This window comes from Mus caroli, unplaced genomic scaffold (genome assembly GCF_978045245.1).
Source record: "Mus caroli unplaced genomic scaffold, Mus_caroli_1 scaffold_11, whole genome shotgun sequence".
Taxonomy (NCBI): domain Eukaryota; kingdom Metazoa; phylum Chordata; class Mammalia; order Rodentia; family Muridae; genus Mus; species Mus caroli.
In genome coordinates this window covers 105,589,098-105,613,719 of record NW_028227266.1, presented here as the reverse complement: position 1 = coordinate 105,613,719, position 24,622 = coordinate 105,589,098, and the positions used below count along the sequence as shown (strand labels likewise).

The 24,622-nt window shown below is 43.1% G+C and overlaps 1 protein-coding gene across 1 annotated transcript in view; it reads left to right on the top strand.

Moving 5' to 3' along the window:
* Rad54l2 (RAD54 like 2) overlaps positions 1-24,622 on the top strand; it is a 109,779-nt gene that overhangs the window by 26,067 nt on the left and 59,090 nt on the right. The window contains exon 2 of the mRNA XM_021171453.3: positions 10,175-10,365. Within this exon, the coding sequence (XP_021027112.1) occupies positions 10,227-10,365 (139 nt within the window). The 5' untranslated portion in view covers positions 10,175-10,226. The remainder of the gene's footprint in view (positions 1-10,174; positions 10,366-24,622) is intronic.

Here is a 24,622-nt window from a genome sequence, read left to right as displayed (position 1 = left end):
ACTTGTGGCACCGAGGCAGGAGAATTGTCAGTTTGAGATCAGCCTGGGCTACATATTGAGAAACTGCCTCCAAAAAAAGGACTATTTCTTTTTACTACTAAATTCTCCTGTTATTTGCTTCTTAAGGTCGTTTGTTTGTTTGTTTGTTTGTTTTTGAGACAGGGCCTTTCTATCTAGCCCTGTCTATACTGAAACTGGCTCTGTAGACTGGGTGAGCCTCAAATTCAGAGATCCATGTTGCAGTAAATTTCCAACCCCAATAAGCCCATTCAAAAACACACAACTCAGCCGGGCGTGGTGGCGCACGCCTTTAATCCCAGCACTCGGGAGGCAGAGGCAGGTGGATTTCTGAGTTCGAGGCCAGCCTGGTCTACAAAGTGAGTGCCAGGACAGCCAGGGCTACACAGAGAAACCCTGTCTCGAAAAAAAACCAAAAAAAAAAAAAAAAAAAAAAAAAACCACACAACTCAGTTATAATATTTATAAGCTGCACTCCTAGGTTGGGCAGATCGATCACTGCACTACTCCATTCCCCAGCTTTGAGATCCTTTGCTACTTGTGGCTTCTCTGGGCCATGTGGTTCTGCTCCATCTTCCACCTTCTTCCTCTTTCTCTGTCTCCTTCCTCTCCTCTTCTTCCTCTCTCTCCCTCTCTTCCCCCACTCTCTAAAACCTCCAGCCCCACCTTTCCCTTCCACTGCTCAATCTCGGGCTCTAGCCTTTATTTGACCAGTTAAAATGGGGAGAAGGTTCCCTTAAATCACCTGAGTATTTGGTCCACTCCTTTTCAGGGCAGCCCCTCCTGAGGAAGCAGAATTAACATCAGAATACAAACAGCACCAGGGCAACCCGCAACATTTCCCTTTTTTGTCCAATTAAAAGGCTCTTTTCTTTCAGATATAAATTGAGCACAACCATTAAAATCATGCAAATTATAAAATAAAAGATACACTTAACACCCAGTCCATCATATTTTTCAATGTAGATAAAGCACTCTACCATGTGTCCTAACTTAAAGAGCTTACAATTCTGTACCTGATTTATGCCCTGGTTTTAGCTCATATTACCATCAGAAAACCATCCTCTCAAATCTATATCATCTCTCTCAATGCTAAACAGCTTGAGTTGACTATGAGACTACAACCAGTTCTCAACCCCATCAGAAGTCTGAGCAAGACTCAAATATTACCTGTAAATATAGAAGGACAAAACATAGCTTCTAAAACTTAACCAATTTGTAGAGAAGGCTGATTACCTGGACAGTTTCTAATTCCTCAAAATGCTGGAGTATCAGTCTTCAGCCTTCTGGCCCAGGATCATCTGACAGACTTTTGTAAAGCAGAATTATAAAGGACTGTTTACTCTGCCTTGACAGAGCTATCAGTCAACTCAAATGGAAATGATTAAGAATAGTTAAGATATAACAGTTCATATACTTTTTGTTTTGTTTTGTTTTTCGAGACAGGGTTTCTCTGTATAGCCCTGGGTGTCCTGGAGCTCACTTTATAGACCAGGCTGGCCTCCACCTCAGAAATCCGCCTGCCTGTGCCTCCGGAGTGCTGGAATTAAAGGCGTGCGCCACCACGCCCGGCTCATATATACTTTACATAGATGATAGTCTTAAGGAGCTTCAGAAGTCCACAAAATAGGATATTTCAGACCATTTCATTTTTTTTTTTTTTTTTTTTTGGTTTTTCGAGACAGGGTTTCTCTGTGTAGCCCAGGCTGTCCTGGCACTCACTTTGTAGGCCAGGCTGGCCTCAAACTCAGAAATCCGCCTGCCTCTGCCTCCCGAGTGCTGGGATTAAAGGCGGCGACTATTTCATTATTAAAGATCATTTGACTAGAGACATATCTGCTTCTGGCAGCACTCCCTTCTTGGTTCAAAGAAGAAATTGAGCATCAGTGAAGCCGCTCCGGTTGTGGTAAGATGCCCATTAGACAAGAATTGCCTTAATTCATCTATAGACAAAAGTACTGTCCAGGAAAAGGACACACTGTATGGAATAGTCTCTGCTGTGCTGTGACTGTGGCCTAGCTGGCCACCAAGCTTCTAGGTCACTCTTCTGTCTCTTCCTCCCATCTCGGGACTAGGAGTGTTGGTATTACAGATGTTCAGCACCACATCTAACTTTTTTATATATGAGTTCTAAAGATCAAACTCAGGTATAAGGCTTGTACAACAAGTGCTTTTACCCACTGAGTCATCTCAGCAGCCTCCATACCGATAGTTTATAGCAGCTTTCTTCTAGGGGTAATGTCTAACCCAAGGTCCTGTACTGCATTTGTTTTCTCTAATCTGAAATAGTTCTTGAAGGAGTCTTTGGAATATATGGTGCCATGTTACAGTCAGTCTCTGGAACCTTGTCTTTCAATATTCATTCTGATCTGGACTTTCTTTTGACATATTAGAAGAAAAGGTTCCACTACTTTGAGAGGAAGGGCTTGCATACGAATAGAACTTATTCCTTTAATCATAGCACTGGAGTGTTTGGAGCTGAAGCAGGAGGATTGCTGTTAGGTTAAGTGAGTTTTAGGCTGTACTAGGCTGCAGAATGATCTCTTAAAAACAAGACAACTTTTAAAGAAAAAATATGGGGTTGATATCAACTAAGGAAACAATTTAGTAGTGTGTAAACAATATAGCTGGCATGGCAACACATGCCTGTATTCCCAGCACTTAGGAGGTAGGGGTAAGAGAATCAGGAGTTCAAGGCCATCCTCAGCTATGTAGTAAACCTGAGATCAGCCCCAGTTACTTGAAACTCTGTCTTACAGTACAAAATACTAACAGAAATAACTTGCATACAATACAGGTTTAGTGGTTTAAAAATAATTATGCTGGGTGGGGAAGGGAGTTGCCTGGTGGCAAATGGCTTTAATCTGTGAGTTCTTGGCCAGCCTGATCTACAAAGTGAGTTCCAGGGTAGTCAGAAACACTGTGAGGCCCCGCTGGAAAGATGGCTCAGTGGTTAAGAGCACTTGCTGTTCTTGTAGAAGACCTGTGTTCAGTTTCCATAGCTCATATTGCAACTCACAACACTTGGAATTCCCGTTCCAGGGCATCTGACACCTTCTTCTGGCTTCTTCTGTAACCAAGCACTCGAGTGGTGTACAGGCACTCTCACAGATGCATAACGTTTTAAAGTAATGCTTTATATGATTAGTATCAATCTAGAAATCACTGACTTTTATTTATATTATTAGAGGATTCATATAGACTTCCTACCAGTCTCTTTTTTTTTTATTAAGATTTTATCTTATTTGTGATTGTTTAGCCTGCATGTATGTATATACATCAGTGTGCATGCAGGATGCCCATGGAGGGCATTAGGGCCCCTAGAACTGAAGTAATAGGGCGTCATAGAGAGTTTTCTGAGACAGTCTTCCTACATATTCACTGTAGATTCTAGGCCATCTTCCTGCTTCAGCTAAGAGCAGAGATTATGAATGTGAGATCTGTGCTTGGCTGGTCTAGTGTTTTAATGTAAATGTAATGTGAGCATTTTTTTTTTGTTTGTTTGTTTGGTTTTGGTTTTTGGTTTTTGGTTTTTCGAGGCAGGGTTTCTCTGTGTAGCCCTGGCTGTCCTGGAACTCACTCTGTAGAGCAGAGCTGGCCTCGATCCGCCTGCCTCTGCCTCCCAAGTGCTGGGAGTGATTGTTTAGCCTGCATGTATGTATATACATCAGTGTGCATGCAGGATGCCCATGGAGGTGTGCGCCACCACACCCAGCTTTGTTTTTGTTTTGAGGCAGGGTCTCACTATATAGACCAGACTGACCTGAACTCAGAAATCCATTTGCCTCTCCCTCCTTGTGCATCACCACAGCTGGCTGTGTGAGAAGTTTTCATAGTCTAGGTTTGTATCCTATCTTCTCATCTCCTGTTGTCATGTCTCCCTCTCTGCTGCTGTTTCCCTGTGGCCATGATTGTGTGGGGGCATGAAATGATTTCCCAGAGTTTTATGTTGTAATTCATTAAAGAAATGCTTTCAACTCATAACATTTTAAGTGAAAAATTACTTTTCCAAAACAAACAAACTAACCAAAACTAGAAGACCTTAATTATTTTGTACATTTGAAAGTATCTAGCTAAAGAGAGACAGCTGAATTCTTAGTTTTTTGTATCTAAATGCTTTGTTGTTGGCAGTTGCATGATAGAAGGGCACAGACTTTACAGAAACAAAAGTGGAGAGGAAAGAGTCTTTTTTTTGTTTGTTTGTTTTTGTTTTTGTTTTTTGAGACAGGGTTTCTCTGTATAGCTCTGGCTGTCCAGGAACTCACTCTGTAGACCAGGCTGGCCTTGAACTCAGAAATCCGCCTGCCTCTGCCTGGGATTAAAGGCGTTACGCCACCATGCCCGGTGAGGGAAGAGTCTTAATGTGTGTATTTTGACAAGTAGTGGTGTTTTTGTTTTTTGTTTGTTTGTTTGTTTTTCTTTTTTTGTTTTTGTTTTGAAACAGAGTTTCTCTGTATAGCCCTACCTGTCCTGGGACTCCATAGACCAGGGCTGGCCTTGAACCTAGAGATCCTCCTATCTCTACCTCTGAAGTGCTGGATTAAAAGGTCTGTCTCCACTCCCTTAAGTAGTGGTTTCTTTTTTTCTTTTTCAGTAATTTTGTTTTAAAGAATTATATGTATGTACACACTGTCAAAGTCTTTAGACACACCAGAAGAGGGCATCGGATCCCATTACAGATGGTTGTGAGCCACAATGTAGTTGCTGAGAATTGAACTCAGGACCTCTGCAAGAGCAGGTAATGCTCTTAAGTGCTGAGCCATCTCTAGCCCTAATTAGTGGTTTCTTAAAAATTAGCTGTGGACTGGGTAGTGGTGGGGCACGCCTTTAATCCTAGCACTTGAGAGGCAGAGGCAGGCGATTTCTGAGTTAGAGGCCAGCCTGGTCTACAGAGTGAGTTCCAGGACAGCCAGGGCTACACAGAGAAACCCTGTCTCAAAAAAAAGTTAGCTGTGGTATAGACACACTTGATGTGTGTCAAGTACCTTTCTTTATTTAGTTATGCAAAAATTATTGGTGTGTTTTGCACTTTGAGTGACTTTGTAAACTGTGCATAGTTTGACTTTGTGGCTGATTCCAAGCCTCTGAATCACCTTTTGAGAACTGCTGTTTTAGAAACAGGATGATACCTTGAGGACTGATGTCCGTTCCTCTCTAGGCTGGAATAAGAAGGGTGGTTGAAGCTGAATGAGAACAGCCCTTCTGGAAGTCATGCAGCTGGTTATCTTCAGAGCTGTGGCTCAGAATCTCACTGATCTTTATAAATATATCTCTAGTGTTTCTGCTGTGTTTGGTGACAATTTCTGGGTATCACCCTTCTTCATTGCCTTTAGAGAATTAATTGTCTACCATGGCCCTGATACTGGGAGTCTTGAATGTATTTGTTTACCCATCTTTCTTATTTTCTTTTAAGATCCAAATTGTGAAAAATCTTACTCTGTTTCCAAGTGAAGTATGTCAAGAGTGTCAGTTTAGCTTTGTGGCTGCCATTTTTGTACTTTTTCTTCCTTCCTTCCTTCCTTCCTTCCTTCCTTCCTTCCTTCCTTCCTTCCTTCCTTCCTTTTAAAAGATTTATTTATTATGTATGTAAGTACACTCTATTTGTTTTCAGACCCTCCAGAAGAGGGTATCTGATCTCATTACAGATGGTTGTGAGCCACCGTGCAGTTGCTGGGATTTGAACCCAGGACCTTCAGAAGAGCAGTTAGTGCTCTTAACTGCTGAGCCATCTCTCCAGCCCAGTGTGTTTTCAAGTAACTGATGTTCACTCAAAAGGCTATTTAAGCTTAGCAGGAGTTTGAAATACACAGCAGGAGTGATCAGAACAGCATCATTGTCCTAGGTGTGACTAGTGATCTATAGTGGGCTTTTAGCAGGCTGGACAGATTGCTATGACGTGCATGGACACACCCCCCCCCCCCCCCGTTTTTGAATTATGTGAATTCTTTGACTAGTGGGTTTTCTTGTGGAGTATTACTCAATGCGATAGACTGAATGTTCCCTTGTAAATTATTAAATCCAGGGTTAAGTTTATATTTTATATGTGTGCATATATAGTTGTGAGTATATGTATGATTTTATATATATAAACTTTTTATTGATTCTTTGTGAATTTCACATCATGTACCCTATTCCCACTCATCTCCCCATCCCTCTATATTTGCCCTCTGCCCTTGTAACCTTCATCCTCCAAAAGACAATAGGGCTGGAGAGACGGCTCAGCAGTTATGAGCACCTACTGCTCGTCTGAAGGTCCCAAGTTCAAATCCCAGCAACCACATGGCGACTCACACTCATCTGTAATGGGATCTGACGCCCTCTACTGGGGTATCTGAAGACAACTTATAGTGTACTTACACATAATAAATAAATAAATCTTAAAAAAAACCAAACAATCAAACTAATAAAAAAAACCCATCTCACTGTGGAAGCTGTGGTGTATCATGCTTTGTCACATACCCTTTTGATTGAACAGTTTTACTTGAAATGAGTCATTGTTCAGCTTTGAGGCATCGGGCTTCAGCTACACTATCCATACTGGATCCTCACCTGGACTCCTCTTAGATATCCTGCTGTTGTCCTGTGTCATGGAGATCCTGCAGCTTTGGTTCTGCAAGACTGGCCCCTTCATGAGCTCCAGCAGTTCTCAGATGGGGGAGATGGTGGGCCAACTCCAAGCCCACCTGGGCATGGGTGGTAGCTCTGGTGCTCATGCCACCTGGGTCAGGTCTTCAGCACTGCCCCAGTGAGAAGTGGGGGCCACCTCACCTGAATGCTACAACCAGCAAGGGACTGGGCCAGCTCTCCTATACCATGTCTCTGGCCATGTCATCAGGCCAGCTCAACCTTGCTGCCTAGGTGAGGTGTGAGGCTATTCTCTGGACTGTTGCAGCTGTTGAGGGATGGGGCTGACTCTTGGCCATTGGACATTAACATGGTCCCAAGCAGCAGCTCAGACTAGTGACATTGACATGGTCTTTGGTGGTAACATGGGTCAAGAACATTGGCATGGATCCCCCACCAGACATGGCCCTCTGCAGCAGCCCGGGCCAGAGCCTCACCATGGCCTCAGAAAGCAGTGCAGGCTACTCACATCAGACTGTTCTCACCACCCTTGAGTCTTTAGTTGCTCCTTTCTTCACCATGTATACATCATCCTGCTTCCTTCTCTCCCATCTCTCCACATTTACCTGCTCATCTTAGTGGTGCCTTGGCTGTCTGGGTATCCTCTGTCCCCTATGCACTGTGCAGTGGTGGGCACAGGTCCTAGTATTTATGTTTTTAATGAAGTCAGATGCACATGCTGTGGAATTTCTCTGAGGTCATTTGAGAAAATTTAATACTATTCAAAGTCTCCAGAGATAATGAGGTCATGCAATAAAAATGATGCTCTTTCTAATTTAGGATTTTGTTCTAGCTTTTCTCGAATTTAGCAATCTGCTTGTTCTACGTGCTGGAACTCTTCACCTGCCACCATGGCTAGTAGAAAGCTTTCTTTCACTCAGACAGGAGCATGTGCTACCATTACTGTACACCTTTGAGCTGCCATGGACTGTCCCAGTGATGGTGTGTGTATACACCTTTGTCTGGTTCTTTGATTTTAATGTGGGCTCTTCATCAATGCTCTGGTTTGTGAACAGAGGCCTTGCATTCGAGTGTGTGTGTGTGCTTAGATGTAAGAGCTGAGAAGAGTGTTCATTGTATCACCTCTAACAAAAATTTAGTATGGAAGAATGGGTAAAAGAAAAATTGATATTCTCTGAGAATTCACTCACTTTCTATTGTATTCATAATGGTCTGGGTATAGTTTTTACTTTTAAAAGATCCACACATAATTGGACATAATTTGATATAATCATGCAATGTGTAATGATAGAATCAGGGAGTTAGCCTTTCCCCTTCTTTAAAAAAAGTGTTCCTTCTTTGTATTGGGAGCTGTTGAAGTTCCTTTTTTCATCTTTTAGAAAAAAAAAATCGATGCTGAACTGTGAACTTTAATTACCGTACTGAACTGTAACACTTGCTCTCCATCTTTCCCCATGCGTCCTCCACCTTGGCTCTGATTTAGTGTCCTGTTTTTTTGCTGTTGCGCTGCTGCTGCTGCTGCTGGTGAGCATGGTAATGGCAGTGATGACACAGGGTCTTGCCATGTACTCTTTGCTGGTCTGGAACTTAGGTAGACCAGGCTGGCGGCATCTCTTGTCTTATTATCATATGTAGTACTTGACTATTGAACTGTTGTTTGCTACTGTCAGGAGTGTGAGGGCTAAGGTGGTGTTTTGTTTGTTTCTTTTTGTTTGTTATTCAGACAGTCTCTCTTATGTAGCTCTGGTTATCTTGGCATGGTTCTTGCCTTTCCTTGAGTGCTGGGATTAGAGGTGTGGGCCACATTACACCCAGCAGCCCTTTCTTCTTCTTCTTCTTCTTCTTCTTCTTCTTCTTCTTCTTCTTCTTCTTCTTCTTCTTCTTCTTCTTCTTCTTCTTCTTCTTCCTTCTTCTTCTTCTTCTTCTTCTTCTTCTTCTTCTTCTTCTTCTTCTTCTTCTTCTTCTTCTTCTTCTTCTTCTTCTTCTTCTTCTTCTTCTTCTTCTTCTTCTTCTTCTTCTTCCTCTTCTTCCTCTTCTTCCTCTTCTTCTTCTTCTTCTTCTTCTTCTTCTTCTTCTTCTTCTTCTTCTTCTTCTTCTTCTTCTTCTTCTTCTCCTTCTCCTTCTCCTTCTCCTTCTCCTTCTCCTTCTCCTCCTCCTCCTCCTCCTCCTCCTTCTCCTTCTCCTTCTCCTCCTCCTCCCCCTCCTCCTCTCCCTCCCCCTCCTCTTCCTCCTCCTCCTCCCCCTCCTCTTCTTCCTCCTCATCCTCCTCGTCCTCCTCCTTCTTTTGCTGATATTGGTTTAAATTAATGTTAAGTGAGGGTATGTAGAAGCCTATTCCTTGTTACTGTGATTGTTACTCTATTGCTATAAACCTTATTTCCTAGAATGACAACCATCTGGGTACCTAAAGGTACTAATTAGAAAGTTTGTCTAAAGCCAGTTGTGATGATTCATACCTAGAAACCTTGGGCTTGGAAGGTGAAGATATGAGGATCTTCTATATGAGACCTTGTCTCCATTAAAAAAAAAAAAAGGAGGAAGAGATGCCCTCTGTATTGGGGGTGGGGTGTTTTGGTATATAGGGTATGTGACACAGCAGATTGGCAAGTAGTCAAGGAATACGGACAAATGGATGCCCACAGTATAAAGATAATTCCCATTTACATACCTGCCCTGGAGGTTCACTGTTGGTCAGGAGGTGGTCTGTATTAACCTTTCAGGGGAGATTTGTAGTGTTTAGTATGGCTAATGTAATTCAGAAGAGAAATATGATTCCCTCAGCTTCTTAGCAACGCTTTTTGGAAGATGTGGTTGGAACTTTGCCAAGATGTAGAGAACAGCCTAAAAGCAGACATGGCCACTGAGACCTTCACATGAGGCTTCCTACAAGCTTGGGCAGAGTGACAGTATGGCCAGCAGTCAACTTCTCACTGTCTTGTGGTGTCCTGTGGCTGTATCTGCCCTATCCCACACAGGACCCATTCCTTGTATTCTAAGTGTTCCCAGTTCCCTTGATGCTCCTCTGCCTGAAGTACACATTTTTGGGTGTCTGTGGCTTCCTTGTGTCCTTTAGTCTCTGCTTAGTGAGGGTTTCCTTGACACCCAGTGTAAAGCAGCAGCTTCTCCTGGCACACACCAGGCTTCACACTCTCTATATACTCTTTCCTCTTGCTGTACCTAGAATAGTGCTGGGGACCATAAGTAAGTAAGTGTGTCCATGTCCTGTGTCTGTGTGGACAGGCAGGCATGGACATAGGAGATGGTTTTCAGCAGCCTGAAAGGAGCAGCATCAAGAAGGCATGAGCAAGTGGGAGTGAGTTCTAAGACATCTAGTTTTTATTCTGTAGCTGTTACTTTCTTGTCAAAGCAGCCCTGAGATGCTTGAGCTGGGCAAACTCATCCAAGTCTGTATTAAGGTAGCATTCTCATAGAGAAGATTGAGATTTGGATTTGGTTAGTTTGCCTTGCTTTAAAAAGCTCCAGGCATTCCTCTTCAGCATGACTTTCTTGGGAAGGCTTGTGTTCCTAAGTGAAGCTGTGGTGATTCTGATGCCTCCTGACCTCCTCTTAGGACCCTTCTGTGGACATGAGTCGGTAATGCCCACTGAGGACTTCTGGGAGCCATGTCAGACGAATCCGCCTCAGGGAGCGATCCAGACCTGGACCCGGACGTGGAGCTGGAGGATGAGGAAGAGGAGGAGGAGGAGGAGGAGGTGGCAGTGGAGGAGCATGACAGGGATGACGAGGAAGGCCTGCTGGATGGTAAGTACCTCTACTGAAAACAGAGATTCCTGGGAGAACATGGTATTTCTAGTTGTTTTTTCTTTGGAGGGCTGGGGCTAAAGGGTGTTGAGACAAGGTCTTGCTCTGTATAGCTGAGGCTGGCCTGGAACTCACTGTAAACCAGGTTTACTCTGAACTGCTGCAATCTTTATGCCTCACTTCTCTAAGTACTGAGGTTGTAGGTGTATATGTTATGCCAAGGGTCAAGTTGGATTTTGTAGATCATCTGTAATGAGAACAGGCAGAGGAAAGGGCCACAGAACTTCTGTGGTCATTCTCAGGGGGTAGATGGTTGTTCTTTCAAGGAAACCTTGTTTTAGTGGTAGGAAGATGAGCATTTAGTTCATCTTTGACAGAAAGGTAGGCACAAATCCAGAGATGGAGAAATATGTGGTAGAGTCCCTGTGCCAAGTCTGCAGCCTTGGAAGTGTGAGCTCTCAGGTATAGTAGTGTCCCGTGAGTTTCCTGAAATCACAATTAAAATTCTGCTTGCATGTTTGTAATAAGGGAATTGTATGGATAGAGATTCTCAGACAGAATTAATCTCTGTAGTGCTAGTCACATGTAAATTGCTCCAACTAGAAAGCAGCTGCATCTCCATAGCTGATAGGCTCCCTCCAGATTCCTCTTTTTTTTTTTTTTTTTTTGGTTTTTCGAGACAGGGTTTCTCTGTGTAGTCGTGGCTGTCCTGGAACTCACTCAGGCCCAGGCTGGCCTCGAACTCAGAAATCCGCCTGCCTCTGCCTCCCAAGTGCTGGGATTAAAGGCGTGCGCCACCACGCCCGGCCAGATTCCTCTTTTGTGTGTGTGTGTGTTTTGTTTTGTTTTGTTTTTTTGTATTTTTTAAAATTAGATTAGATTTATTTATTCTATGTATGTACTCACATACATAGAATAGCTGTAGCTGTCTTCAAACATACCAGAAGAGGGCGTCATATCCCTTTACAGATGGTTGTGAGCCACCATGTGGTTGCTGGGAATTGAACTCAGGACCTCTGGAGGAGCAGTCAGTGCTCTTAACCGCTGAGCCATCTCTCTAGCCCCAGATTCCTCTTATTTAAGTCCCTGTTTACTTTGTCCCTTGACTTTTTTTTTTGACAGGACCTCACTTTGTAGCTCTGGCTGGCCTCAAACTGGCAGTCCTCAGGTACACTAGGCTAACATCTGATTTTTGAAATAGCATAGAAACTTCATTTCCTTTTCTTTTGTGGCACAGGGAATCGAACTCAAGGCCATTGCCTGGTAGCAAAGCCCTTGCTCACTGAACTATATTTTTGTTTCCAGACAGGGTCTTACCAAGTTGCCAGGCTGGCACTGAACTTGGTCTGGAGCCCAGGCAGACCTGAAATTCTCCTCCCTTAGCCTCCCAAGCACACGAGATTCCAGGACTGTGCCACTAGACCAGTGAGGCTCTTTTGATATTTGTGTGTACATGTGTTTGTGCGAGTTTGGGTGTGCACATGAAGGCTAAAAGCTGACATTGGTTGTCTTCTTCAGTTCTCTTCACCTTCTTTTTGAGACAGATCTATCATTGATTGAGATAGCCTAGCTGGCTCACGAGCCCTAGAGGTCCTCCTGTCATTGATTGAGATAGCCTAGCTGGCTCGCGAGCCCTAGAGGTCCTCCTGTCTCTACCTTCCTAGTGCTGAGGTTACACATGAGAACTGCCATACCTGCCTTTTTTCCTGGGTTTGGGGATCCAAACTCAGCTCATAATGCTTGAGCAGCAAGCACCACGCCCACCGGCATCTTTCCAGCTTTTCACAAACCTTCTCTTTTGATCTTTTTAGACCATGGTTAGGTTATCTAGTTAGTCTTAGGCCTTCTCAGTTAATTCTGGCCTTTCATGGCCTATAGTACTCATTGAGGAAAAAGCTTTCGGTGAAAACATTCTATTACGTTGTGGAACTGAGCAGTGCACTAGACCATCACTTTTTTGAAGGAGTCTAGGGAAATGTGTTCCACCCTTCAGATTCTGGTCCTGAGCAGCCATCCTCTTTCTGCTGTTGCATTCTTCCGTTCTCATTCTCTCTAACCTCACACCTGCCATGTGGTTCAGAAGTCAGATTTTCTCTTCATTACACGGCTCACATCTTCTCCATTTAACCTTTGACTCCCTACGTATCTGTTTCACTTTCTGTTTCTCATCTGGGTTCTCAGATCAGTATTTGTAGACACCCTTAGAACCCTGTAAAGTTCAGAGGAGTTTTAGATGTTGATGATGAGTATCACACACACACACACACACATGTATGTATGTATGTATATATATATATATATATATATATATATATATATATATATCCATTCCTAGCTTCTTGGAGCATTGCCAGGTCCCTTCCTTCTGTCTCCCTTCTTCACTCCTCCCTCTCTTCCTTTTGAGGCAGGGTCTCTATGAATTTCAGTCTGGCCTCAATTGACATCCTCCTACTTCAACTTTTCTTTTGTTTGATTTTTTGGTTTTCGAGACAGGGTTTGTCTGTGTAGCCCTGGCTGTCCTGGAACTCACTCTATAGACCGTGCTGGCCTCAAACTCAGAAATCCGCCTAACTCTGCCTCCCAAGTGCCAGGATTAAAGGTGTGCGCCACCACTACCCTACTCTCCTACTTCAACTTTGTAAGAAACTGGATAAATCTGTTCCTCTGTACCTGGCTTTATTATGACATTATTTTATACATGAAACTTGAGTATCTGTGGACTCTGTTATCTACAGGAGATCTTGAAAACAATTTCCCAAAGATATCAAAATATGTACTAAAAATAGCATGCCTTTAAGGCCACACAGTTATTTATTTAGAAGTATTAAGAATTTCACTGTGATTTGTTTGAGAATAGTGTAGTGTTTGTTTGTTTGTTTGTTTGTTTGGTTTTTGGTTTTTCAAGACAGGGTTTCACTGTGTAGCCCTGGCTGTCCTGGAACTCACTTTGTAGACCAGGCTGGCCTTGAACTCAGAAATCCACCTGCCTCTGCCTCCTGAGTGCTGGTATTAAAGGCTGCGCCACCACGCCCGGCGGAATTTTTTTTGAAAGATTTATTTATTTTATTTAGATGAGTACACTGTAGCTGTCTTTAGACGCGCCAGAAGAGGGCATCAGATCTCATTACAGATGGTTGTGAGCCACCACGTGGTTGCTGGGAATTGAACTCAGGACCTCTGGAAGAGCAGCTCAGGCTTGGCATTCTTCCAGGCATGCATTCTCCCACCAGCCAATAGCTGTGCAGATAACAGAGTCCACAGATGCCCAGGTCTCATGTATAAGGTTAAGGTGTATTTTGTTTGCTTGTGTTAAAAAACAAGTTACTTTGCATCAGACATAGAGATGTACACCATTAATCTGTACACTCTAAGGCAGAGTCAGGAGGATCTGTATTGAAAGCTAGCTGGAGCTACATTGTGAAACCCTGTCACTACAAGGTAAAATAATACATTTCTTCCAATTTTGTATCAAAGCTTGTGTGGGTTTTTTGTTTTTCCAATTTTTTATTAGGTATTTTCTTCATTTATATTTCAAATGCTATCCCAAAAGTCCCCTATCCACCCCCACCCCCCTCACCCCCGTTCCCCTACCCACCCACTCCCACTTCTTGGCCCTGGTGTTCCCCTGTACTGGGGCATATAAAGTTTGCAAGACCAAGGGGCCTCTCTTTCCAATGATGGCCGACTAGGCCATCTTCTGCTACGTATGCAGCTAGAGACACGAGCTCTGGGGGTACTGATTAGTTCATATTGTTGTTCCACCTATAGGGTTGCAGTTCCCTTTAGCTCCTTGGGTACTTTCTCTAGCTCCTCCATTGGGGGCCCTGTGTTTCATCCAATAGCTGACTGTGAGCATCCACTTCTGTGTTTGCTAGGCTCCGGCATAGTCTCACAAGAGACAGCTATATCAGGGTCCTTGCTGGCGTATGCAATAGTGTCTGCGTTTGGTGGCTGATTGTGGGATGGATTCCCAGGTACGGCAGTCTCTGCATAGTCCTTCCTTCCCTCTCAGCTCCAAACTTTGTGTGGTTTTTATTATGCTCCATGATCTGTAGCAGAAGAGAACATTGAGATTTTTTTTTCAAATCTACTTAGCAGAAAAATTTGAGAGGCCTTGGATGCATATGTCAGCATCTCTTTATTTTATTACCCTGCTGCATTTTTGGGGAGATGGGGTACTAGACATGGAGCCTAGGGCTGTGGGAATGCTAGGCAAGTACTTGGACCAGCCAAGATAGATCTACAGCCTTTCGCTTTATTCTTTACATGACATATCAAGGTACTGGAATTCTAATCTACATGGCATGCTTAGTCCCTTTTGGGAGCTGCTTCATATCCAAAAAGTAAGACTTTTACCTTTGGCTGGAGGCAGCCATCTTAGGCTGCTGAGTAGGGAAAGCTGGGCTCCTCCATCTCTGGGCTTTTGATTCCCTTCAGAAAGTTTGCCTTTTGCTTTTCATGTGGTCCCTTTTATTTGTTCTCTTTGAAATGTGAAGTATCAGGGGTGAGGGAAAGGCCTCAGGAATAAACTTGATTTAGAATCTGAAACAGTGACCCATTGTGGCTGGATCGTAGTGAGATAGCTACAAGTCAAAGGACAGAATAGTCTGGGAAAAGAGAGGCAAGGTGTTCTAGTTTGCTTTTCTTTTGCTGTGAAAAACAGCATGACCAAAAGGAACCAAACAGGAAGTAAAAGGTATATTTGACCTCCACTTCCAAGTCACAGTGCATCACTGAGGGAAGTCAGCAGAAGCTTGCTGTAGACACCACAGAGGCTGACTACAGCCTGGCTCCTGCTCAGCTACTCTCTTATACAGCCCAGGCCTACCTGCCTAGGAATGGACCCACTTACATTAGTTAATAACCAAGAAAATGCCCACTGGCCAGTCTAATGGAGGGAATTTCTCAGTTGAAGTTCTCTCTTTCCTAACTGTATTGAAAGACTCCGAAAGGAGCCCCTCGCTCAGGCCTCAGGACAATAGCAGACACCCAAGAACTCACGATAGACCGAGCTTGTTGCAAACCACATGAGGCTTTATTCGGGGAAAGCCAGAGCTCTGGGGACGACTCATATCCCGCGCAGGGGTAGAGGAGTCGATCTCGAGGGGAAAGAGGTCCCAGTTTTTATAGGCCCTCAGGGGGGAAAGGAGAAGGAGGGAGTAGGGGATTTCCAGATCTAAACAATGTCTATTCTCAAGAAATGGGTATGGGAGGGGTACAAGGAAAGAGTCTGGTGCAGGTGTAGCAACTCCGGATTGGCCGGGCTGTGGTTGCTGGGGAGATTTTCTGACTCTTTCTCAGCAACCAATATCACAAACACCTGGCAATGGGCTTCATCAGTGGGCACACACATGGGTCAAGGAACGGTCAAACATTGGCAGACACACAGGTTCAAGGAGTGGCCAGAGCATTGTGCACCTCTATTTTTCTAAATCAGTGAAGCTAGTTCTGCTAACAGTGACATCTATTTTGCCAATTTCAGGGCTTCTGTGACCTTTTACATTCTGTCAGGCTCTTTCAGTATCAGGTTACATCTAAGATTAGTGGTCACACAAGAGGTATGAAGATGCTAAAATCCTGAAAATTCTGAATTAATTTATACACACACACACACACTCGTGTGTGTGTGTGTGTGTGCATGCATTTATGTGTGTATGCTTCTGTTATAGGTATATGTGGAAGTCAAAGGACTATTTGTAAGAGTTGATCCTTTTTTTCCTTGGGGTGGGTCTCAGGGATTGAATTCAGGTGGTCAGGTTTAGCAACTGGTACCTTTACCAACTGAGCCATCTGGCTGGCCCCCACAGATTGGTCTCCTGGGTTAGTGATTTCAGACTTTTACTGAATTCTCACCATATCACTAAAAGTAAATAGCGACAGTCTGCCGGAAAGGTCATGCTCTTCAAGTAGTTGGAAACAGAAAAAGTACAGAGGGCTCCAGAGTTAATTTACTCAGAAGCAACATGAGTGGGTTTGGTTTTATACAAGAATTACATGCAATCCCAGTACTAAGGAGGCTGAGTTGCAAGAACCCCGAGGCCAGCCTGGCTGATAGTGAGACCCTGTGAACTCCCCACTCCTCTACCTCACAGGGTGGGGGTAGGAAGTATTACACCTGAGAGGGCTGGACTCGTGGTTGCCTAGCCTGCATGTGTAGAATGACCTGGGTCAGTTCCTAGCACCTCAAAACAGAGCACAAGTTCTACTAAGGAATGGCAGCTCCCTGTACTTGTCACTCCAGAATTTTGGAGGCGAGGGAGTGAGGTTTGGCATGAGTTTGAAGCCAGCCTGGTCAATGTAGTGAGACCTGGTGTGGAAAACAACAAATAAGAAAGGGCTAAGTCTGAGCTCAGTGATAAACTATTTGGCATGCACAGGGTCTTAGACTCAGTCTTTCATGTTACCACCCTCCAAAGGTCTTCCAAAAAGGGCTGGAAAGTTGGTTCTGTGGTTGGGGGTACTTCTTGTTCTTGCAGAGGACTGGGGTTTGATTCCCACCACGACCTGTCATGTCCCAACTGTCTGTAAGTCCAGTTCCAGGTGGGCCAGTGCCTTTCCTGACCTCCTAGGGCAGCAGACATGCACATGGTCCAGAGACATACATGAAAGAGGATACTTGTAATATAAAATAAATCTAAAAATTAAGAACCAAAAAGTCCCCCAAACAAAACTGTACTGGATAGGAGAGATTTCAGAAATCTCTGCTTTTTGTCACAAATTAATTTGTATTAATTTGTGTTTGTGTGCGTTTGAGGGGGTGGGGAGGCCTTAGTACTGAGTTGGGTTTCTTCTACTGTTCTCTACCATAAATTCTGAAGGTCCCTCACTCTATCCCAGTGTTCCTCATTCTGGCTAGATTGGCTGGTCTGCAACCCCCCAGGATTGATTTATATGTTAGCTCCCTCTAACACTAAAGTTACAGGAAGCCTGTGTCCAGCTTTTACACAGGTGCTGGGAATCCAAACTCTGGCCCTCATTCTCTCACAGCTGGTTCTTACTCACAAAACCACCTGCCCGGCCCCGCCTTCTAGAATCTCTATATAAATGGGATCACATAGTATATTGCATTCTATATTCTTTCTACCAGTTCAACTTCATTTACTCAGCATTATTATTTTGAGATTTATATGTGTTTTTTTTTTTTTTTTGGTTCAAGATGAAAGTAGGGAAGAATGGGCATGTTTGTAGAAACAAAAGGAATTATCAGGTGGGCCTGTCATAGTGATGCACACTTTTAATTCCAGCACCCCAGGACGGACATAGAACTCTGTGAGTTCAACACCAACCTAACATATATATAGTGACTTCTAGGCCAGCCAGAGCTACCTGTCTCAAAATGTGCAAACAAAAAAATTGTAGAAAAATTGTGTGGGAAGAACCTTGGAGGGTAGTCAGGCCCTGTTAAATGGCAGATGAGTGGAAGCGCCAATGTTTCTTTATGACATTTCATCTAGTTAGGTTTCAGCATTTTGTTCTCTCCATAGGCAAGTAGTAACAAAATTGCATATTCAAATCAGATCTTTATTGATGAGTAGTTCATCTACTGTTTGGTTAGCTTTGAACTTGTGAATTCTTGATCCTTCTGCCTAAGCTTCTGTAGTGCTAAGATTATAGACCTGTTACACCATACCCCGCCTTTTCCCCCCTCCCTGAAATAAAGCTTCTATAAGTAAATGTGCAAGCTTTCATCTAGCTTAGATAACGGATTCTGCAGGGGTGTAGCTCAGCAGTTACATAACAATTGTAGTAGTCCTGAGCTTGTTCCCTAGCACCTTCCCCTCTAATGGATTGGATCTGTTGCCTCTATTATCTACCATTGAAGTCATGGGGAAAACTGGAATAGAATAAAACTGAGACTAGAAACAGTATTAGAATCAGTATTTAAATCATGAGACGTTTATTGCACATACTAGCAGGACTCATTGTGATGGTGCCAAAACATGCTGCTAACACTGATCATGCCCACCTCTTCCTCCTCCTCACCTTCCTTCCTTCTTTGGCTTTTTGAGATAAGGTCTTGGCTACATGGCCAAGTTTGGCCTTAAACTCACTATGTAGTTCAACTCACTCTGAAGTCCATGCTGACCCTGAACTTGAAATCTTTCCTTCTTAGCTTTCTGAGTACCAAATTCATTGTTTTCTTCACTTCTGACTTTGCCTTTTTTAAAAAAAGTTAAAGTATAATTACTCTGGGCAGTGGTGGCGAATGCCTTTAATGCCAACACTAGGGAGGCAGAGTGAGTTCCAGGACAGCCAGGGCTATTCAGAGAAACCCTGTCAGCCGGGCGTGGTGGCGCACACCTTTAATCCCAGCACTCGGGAGGCAGAGGCAGGTGGATTTCTGAGTTCGAGGCCAGCCTGGTCTACAGAGTGAGCTCCAGGACAGCCAGGACTATACAGAGAAACCCCGTCTCGAAAAACCAAAAAAAAAAAAAAAAAAAAAAACAGAGAAACCCTGTCTTGAAAAAAAAAAAGAATAAATATATAATTACATAATTATATTTACATATAAACACATAATTACACACATATATTTATGTGTTTATGTATATTACACAAATTTTTCCCTTCCCTTTTCTCCCTCCAGCCCTTCCCTGTACCCCACCTGTTCTCTTTCAAATTCTTGGTCTCTATTTCTTTGTTACGTATGTGTGTATGTATGCATGCATAACCTGCACATTCTGTATAATGTAAGTTGTATGTATATGTTTTTGTTTTGTTTCCACTTTTTGTCTGTTGGATTTTTTGTTGTTGTTTTTGAGACAGGTTTTTTCTGTTTACCTCTGGCTGTCCTGGGATTTGCTCTGTGACCAGCTCAAACTCAAAGATCTTCCTGCCTCTGTCTACCTGAGTGCTGGGATCAAAGTTGTGCATCACCACTGCAGAACTTGTAAATATGTTTCTAAGGCTGACCATTTGGTACTAGATCACCAATCACTTTGCTTTTCCCAGAGGAAGACTTTTATCTACGCTTAGCATTCCTCAGTTGTATGTAGTTCTTTGTCTAGGGCTGAGGCCCCTAGATTTCCTGTTTCCTGTTAGAATGTCTATGGATGTTGGCCTTGTTCAGGTATTGTTAAAGCAGCCATAAAGACGAGACTTCACATGTATAGCTTTTCTGAGATTTCTAGGAGATGAGATTGAAAAGCAAGCTTCCTATTCTTAGCTCTTAGGACCTCTCAGTTCCTCCTCCTCTATGGTCCCTGAGCTTTAGCTTTTACTGTTGAGATGGATCGATTGGAGTTGCACATCATGCAGTCATTTATTCTCTGTGTTTTTATTGGTTGTGGTTTTCTGTAATTATCTCCACCTGTTACAAGTAGACATTTCTTTGTTGGGGGCTGAGATCTATATTTTTCTGTGGAATAAGGATAAATATTTAGAATGTAAGATCTTTGATGGCTTTGTAAAGTAGCTATTGTAGGCTTCCTCCAAGATCCATGATCTTAAACACCCTGGGGAGTTATCTAGGTATGAATTTCCCTCATGTTGAGTAGACAGTCCCCACTCCTGTATCTTAGAGATAAAGTACATTGTTTTTTTTGTTTTTTTTTTTAAAGATTTATTTATTTATTATATGTAAGTACACTGTAGCTGACTTCAGACACTCCAGAAGAGGGCGCCAGATCTCGTTACGGATGGTTGTGAGCCACCATGTGGTTGCTGGGATTTGAACTCTGGACCTTCGGAAGAGCAGTCCGGTGTTCTTACCCACTGAGCCATCTCACCAGCCCCAAGTACATTGTTTTAGTTCAAAGATTTCATAGCTTGGTAGGACTGTTGGTTACTTCTCCTATCAAGAAAGGTAGTCCCCAGGGAGGAGCTTTCAGGTCAGAACTAGCTAGGATCCTTTGGACCCTGTGTCTTAAGTACATGGTATCTTCAGCAATAGGGACTTGCTTTCAACTGCTATGAGGCAACCAAGCAATAGCTTATGTTTTGGGAGTCTCGTGGGTAACCCTGGCTAACAACTCAATGGAGGGTTCTTCTCTCTACTCTCCTCTCCTCTCCTCCCCTCTCCTCTCCTTTTCTTTTTTAAATATTCATTTATTTATTATATGGGAGTACACCGTAGCTGTCTTCAGACACTCCAGAAGAGGGTGTCAGATCTCATTAGGGATGGTTGTGAGCCACCATGTGGTTGCTGGGATTTGAACTCAGGAACTCTAGAAGAGCAGTCAGTGCTTTTACCTACTGAGCCATCTAGCCAGCCCCAATGGAGGACTTTTCATGTTGGGAATTTTGTTAATAGTTTATGGCACTTGTGGGGAATATTGCCAGCCCGGAAGTCTGCCTTGCCTTTTAGTCCTAGACTTCCTTTAAGATGCCCCTCAGAATAAGGTTATTCCTTCTCCGTGTATCCAATTGACTCCTATCTAGCCTGCAGGTCACTATAGACTTTGTCATATATAATAGTTGAGATTAAGTTCTTGTTAGACAGATTTGAATAATTAGAATCTATGAGGACTCAGAGTTGCTTAAAAACCCTAGAGACTGTCATTGCCTAAAGTGATAACAGGTTTGAGAGGGAACATGGGACATCAGGAAAGGAATATGGTGTAGAAGAACAGCAGGGAGGCTAGGTGTGGTGGCGCATGCCTTTAATCCCAGTGCTTGGGAAGCTGAGGCAGGCAGGCTGATTTCAGTGAGTTTGAGGCTCTCCTGGTCTACAGAGCTAGTTCCAGTACAGCCAGGGCCACACAGAGAAACTGTCTTAGCCCCCAACCCCCTTCAAAAAAAAAAAAAAAAAAGAAAGACAAAGGATCTATTCTTTCGGTCACTCAGTAATATTTATGACACCTCTGTTCTTTGCCAAACATTGTCATGGGCATTGGAAATACAGAGAGGTCCAAAAATGTTTTTCCCCATAAAATTCTCATTCTTGTAAGGCATTTATAATAAATACACAAATAATGCCTGGTGTTTAATTATTTATCTTTGAGATGTGTAGTCCTGGCTGACTTAGTTCTTCCTATGTAGCCCAGGCCAGCCTCAACACATGGTCAGCCTCACAAGTGCTGAGATTACAGTTTGTATCACTATACCTGGTTTATAAATAGTATGTCAGAAGATTTATTTATTTATTTATGTACTTATCATATGTAAGTACACTGTAACTGTCTTCAGACACACCAGAAGAGGCCACTGAATCCTATTACAGATGGTTGTGAGCCACCATGTGGTTGCTGGGATTTGAACTCAGGACCTTCGGGAGAGCAGTCAGTGCTCTTAACCAATGAGCCATCTCTCCAGCCCCCAGAAGACTTTTAAGTGCTATAAAGAAACAGAAACTAGGGCTGGTGAGATGGCTCAGTGGGTAAGAGCACCCGACTGCTCTTCCAAAGGTCCAGAGATCAAATCCCAGCAACCACATGGTGGCTCACAACCATCCGTAACGAGATCTGACTCCCTCTTCTGGTGTGTCTGAAGACAGCTACAGTGTACTTACATATAATCAATAAATAAATCTTTAAAAAAAAAAAAAAGAAACAGAAACTAGATAAAATCGGAGTGAAATCTGAATATGAGAACTGCTACTTTATGTTCCGTATCAAGACAAAACAAGCACAACCCCACAACCAACTAAAAACCCTCAAGTAGGTAAGTTTTGAGTTGAGATTTGAACAGTTAGGAGTTTGCTAAATTGCCCAGTGGAAAGAGCAACCTAGTCAGATAGAGACACTCTCTGAGTGTCAGCAGAGCAGCAACAAGATGTGACTTCAGTTGTAAATGATCCTTCTGGCTTTTATGTAGAGACTTAGATACAAGGAGGGACCAAAGCAGAGAACAGCCTCTAAGATTTCACAAAAATCCAGGCAGAAGGTGATGGTGGTGGCTTGGTGGAGGTGATAAAAGTAATTAGATTTTAGTATGTTTTAAAGATAGAGTGAATGATTTTCTTTAAGATTTGTTTAGCTGTATTTATTTTATATGATGGGCATTATACCTGCACGGGATGTATTGTAACTTATGCATACCAGTTGTCCTGGAGGCTGAAAGAGGCTATCAGATGCTCCAGAATTAGAGCCACAGATGTTGTGGTGTGCTAAGTGGGTGCTGAGAATCAAACACAGATCCTCAGAAAGAGTAGCCAGTGCTTTTACCCTCTGATCCCTTTCAGCCCTGTATTTATCTCTGTCTCTTTCCTTTCTTTCTTTTTCTTCATTCTTTTCTTTCTTAAAAATCCAGTGGTTGTAGATTTTGTGAAAGAAATTAAGACAAATTCCAAAAATTGTGGACTGAAAAACTGCTGGGCAATTCCATATCTGGTTTTTTGGAAGGTTTGGGGTTGGGGTAGGGGCAGAAACAAATGAGGGCACAAAAGAGTTTAGTTTGCCGGGCATGGTGGCGCACGCCTTTAATCCCAGCACTCGGGAGGCAGAGGCAGGCGGATTTCTGGGTTCGAGGCCAGCCTGGTCTACAGAGTGAGTTCTAGGACAGCCAGGACTATACAGAGAAACCCTGTCTCGAAAAAAAAAAAAAAAAAAAAAGAGTTTAGTTTTATAAGCATTAAATTAAATATGAGTTGTACCTTCAAGTTGAAGTGTCTGGAAAGCGGATGGTTGAAGTTGAGGGGACTCTAGATTACAGATTAACATGTGAGTTATATCTAAGTTTAAATTGCAAGTAAAGTTGGATTCATCTTGTTGGGATCCAGGAGTCGCCCTACAAACCATACAAATACTGATCTCAGTCAGACAGGGATGGCTTATTGAACTCACGCCCTAAGATTGATTGATCAGGGCTATAGCTCAGAATTTGGGGGCTGAGGCCTTGAACCTGAACACTTTTCTATGTCAGCTTATAAAGGCTAAAACCGCAAAACTACAATGAGCTCATATGCAAATGCTGGAAGTGCTGCCCAGTGGTCAGCCCTGACTCAAGCCATTTTAGACATAACAGTTCATATTGACCTTTATTTGATGGGCCCTACATGAAGCTTATAGTTGTGGAATTTCTTAAGGTTAACAAACCTCATAACATCCAGAACATAATAGGGCATGTGATCCGCGTGACCCTGCTCTGAGTCAAGTTGTTTTTTTGTGTTGGTGACTGGTGGTCATATTACAACAACAATATAAAATAGCTGGTAGGCATGAAACAACATGGCTACAGCTTTGCTAGGGGGATAGACCTCAACACTTCTGTCTTAGGGTTTTACTACTTTGAACAGACTTGAACCATATATTTTATATTTTTCCTTTCTAAGCTTGCTACACTTGTTTAAAACACTCTTCATGAGACTTAACCAGACAGTAAAGTCTCTGCTGGGCTTTTTTGAGACTTCCTTTGTTAATGCAATTAATAAAAATCTCTCTATCTTAGATTCAGGTAGATTCTTCAGACAAGGGCAAAAAGCAGCCACATTATTCACCAAAATACCACAAAAACAGTCTTTAGGCCACATACTGAAAATCTTTTCCACCGAACTCTCTTGGGTCAGGTCTGTACTTTCAATTACAAAGTCTTCCATATTAATGGAAGAAATGGAATGATAGCCCGTAAAGCCCCATTTAAAGCATTCTTCTGCTTTCCAAAACCAAAGCCCCAAACCCACATTCTTCCAAACAAAAGCATGGTCAGGTGTATCACAGCAGTACCTCAGCCCCTGGTACTAACTTCTGTCTTAGTTAGGGTTTTACTACTGTGAAAAGACACCATAACCAAGGCAAGTCTTATAAAGGACATTTAATTGGGGTAGCTTACAGGTTCAGAAGTTCAGTCCATTATCATCAAGGGGGGAGCAGGGCAGCATCTAGGCAGACATGGTGCAGGAGGAGCTGAGAGTTCTACATCTTCATCTGAAGATGGCTAATGGAAGACTGACTTCCAGGCAACTAGGGTGAGGGTCTTAAGCCCACACCCACAGTGACACACCTACTCCAACAAGGCCACACGTCCAAATAGTGCCACCTCCTGGGCCAAGCATATACAAACCATGACAACATCTGAAGAGTAAGAGAAACTATGAAAACCAGGTTTTACACATCAACATTTATAGAGAAGGCTAGAGAAAGATCAGCAGGAAAAAATGTCTACCAAGGAGGAATCCAGAGGGAAGTGCTGTGAAGGAAGGCAGGTAACAAAGCATTTCAAAGAAGAGGAGGTGCAAGATTGCCCTGGAGCTAGTCACACACAGTTGTGAGCTACCATGTGAGTGCTGGGAATTGAACCTCAGTCCTCTGAAAGAGGAGCCAATTCTCTAAACCACCAAGCCATCTTTCCAGCCCCCCTTCCTGCTTTCAAAGGCAGGGTC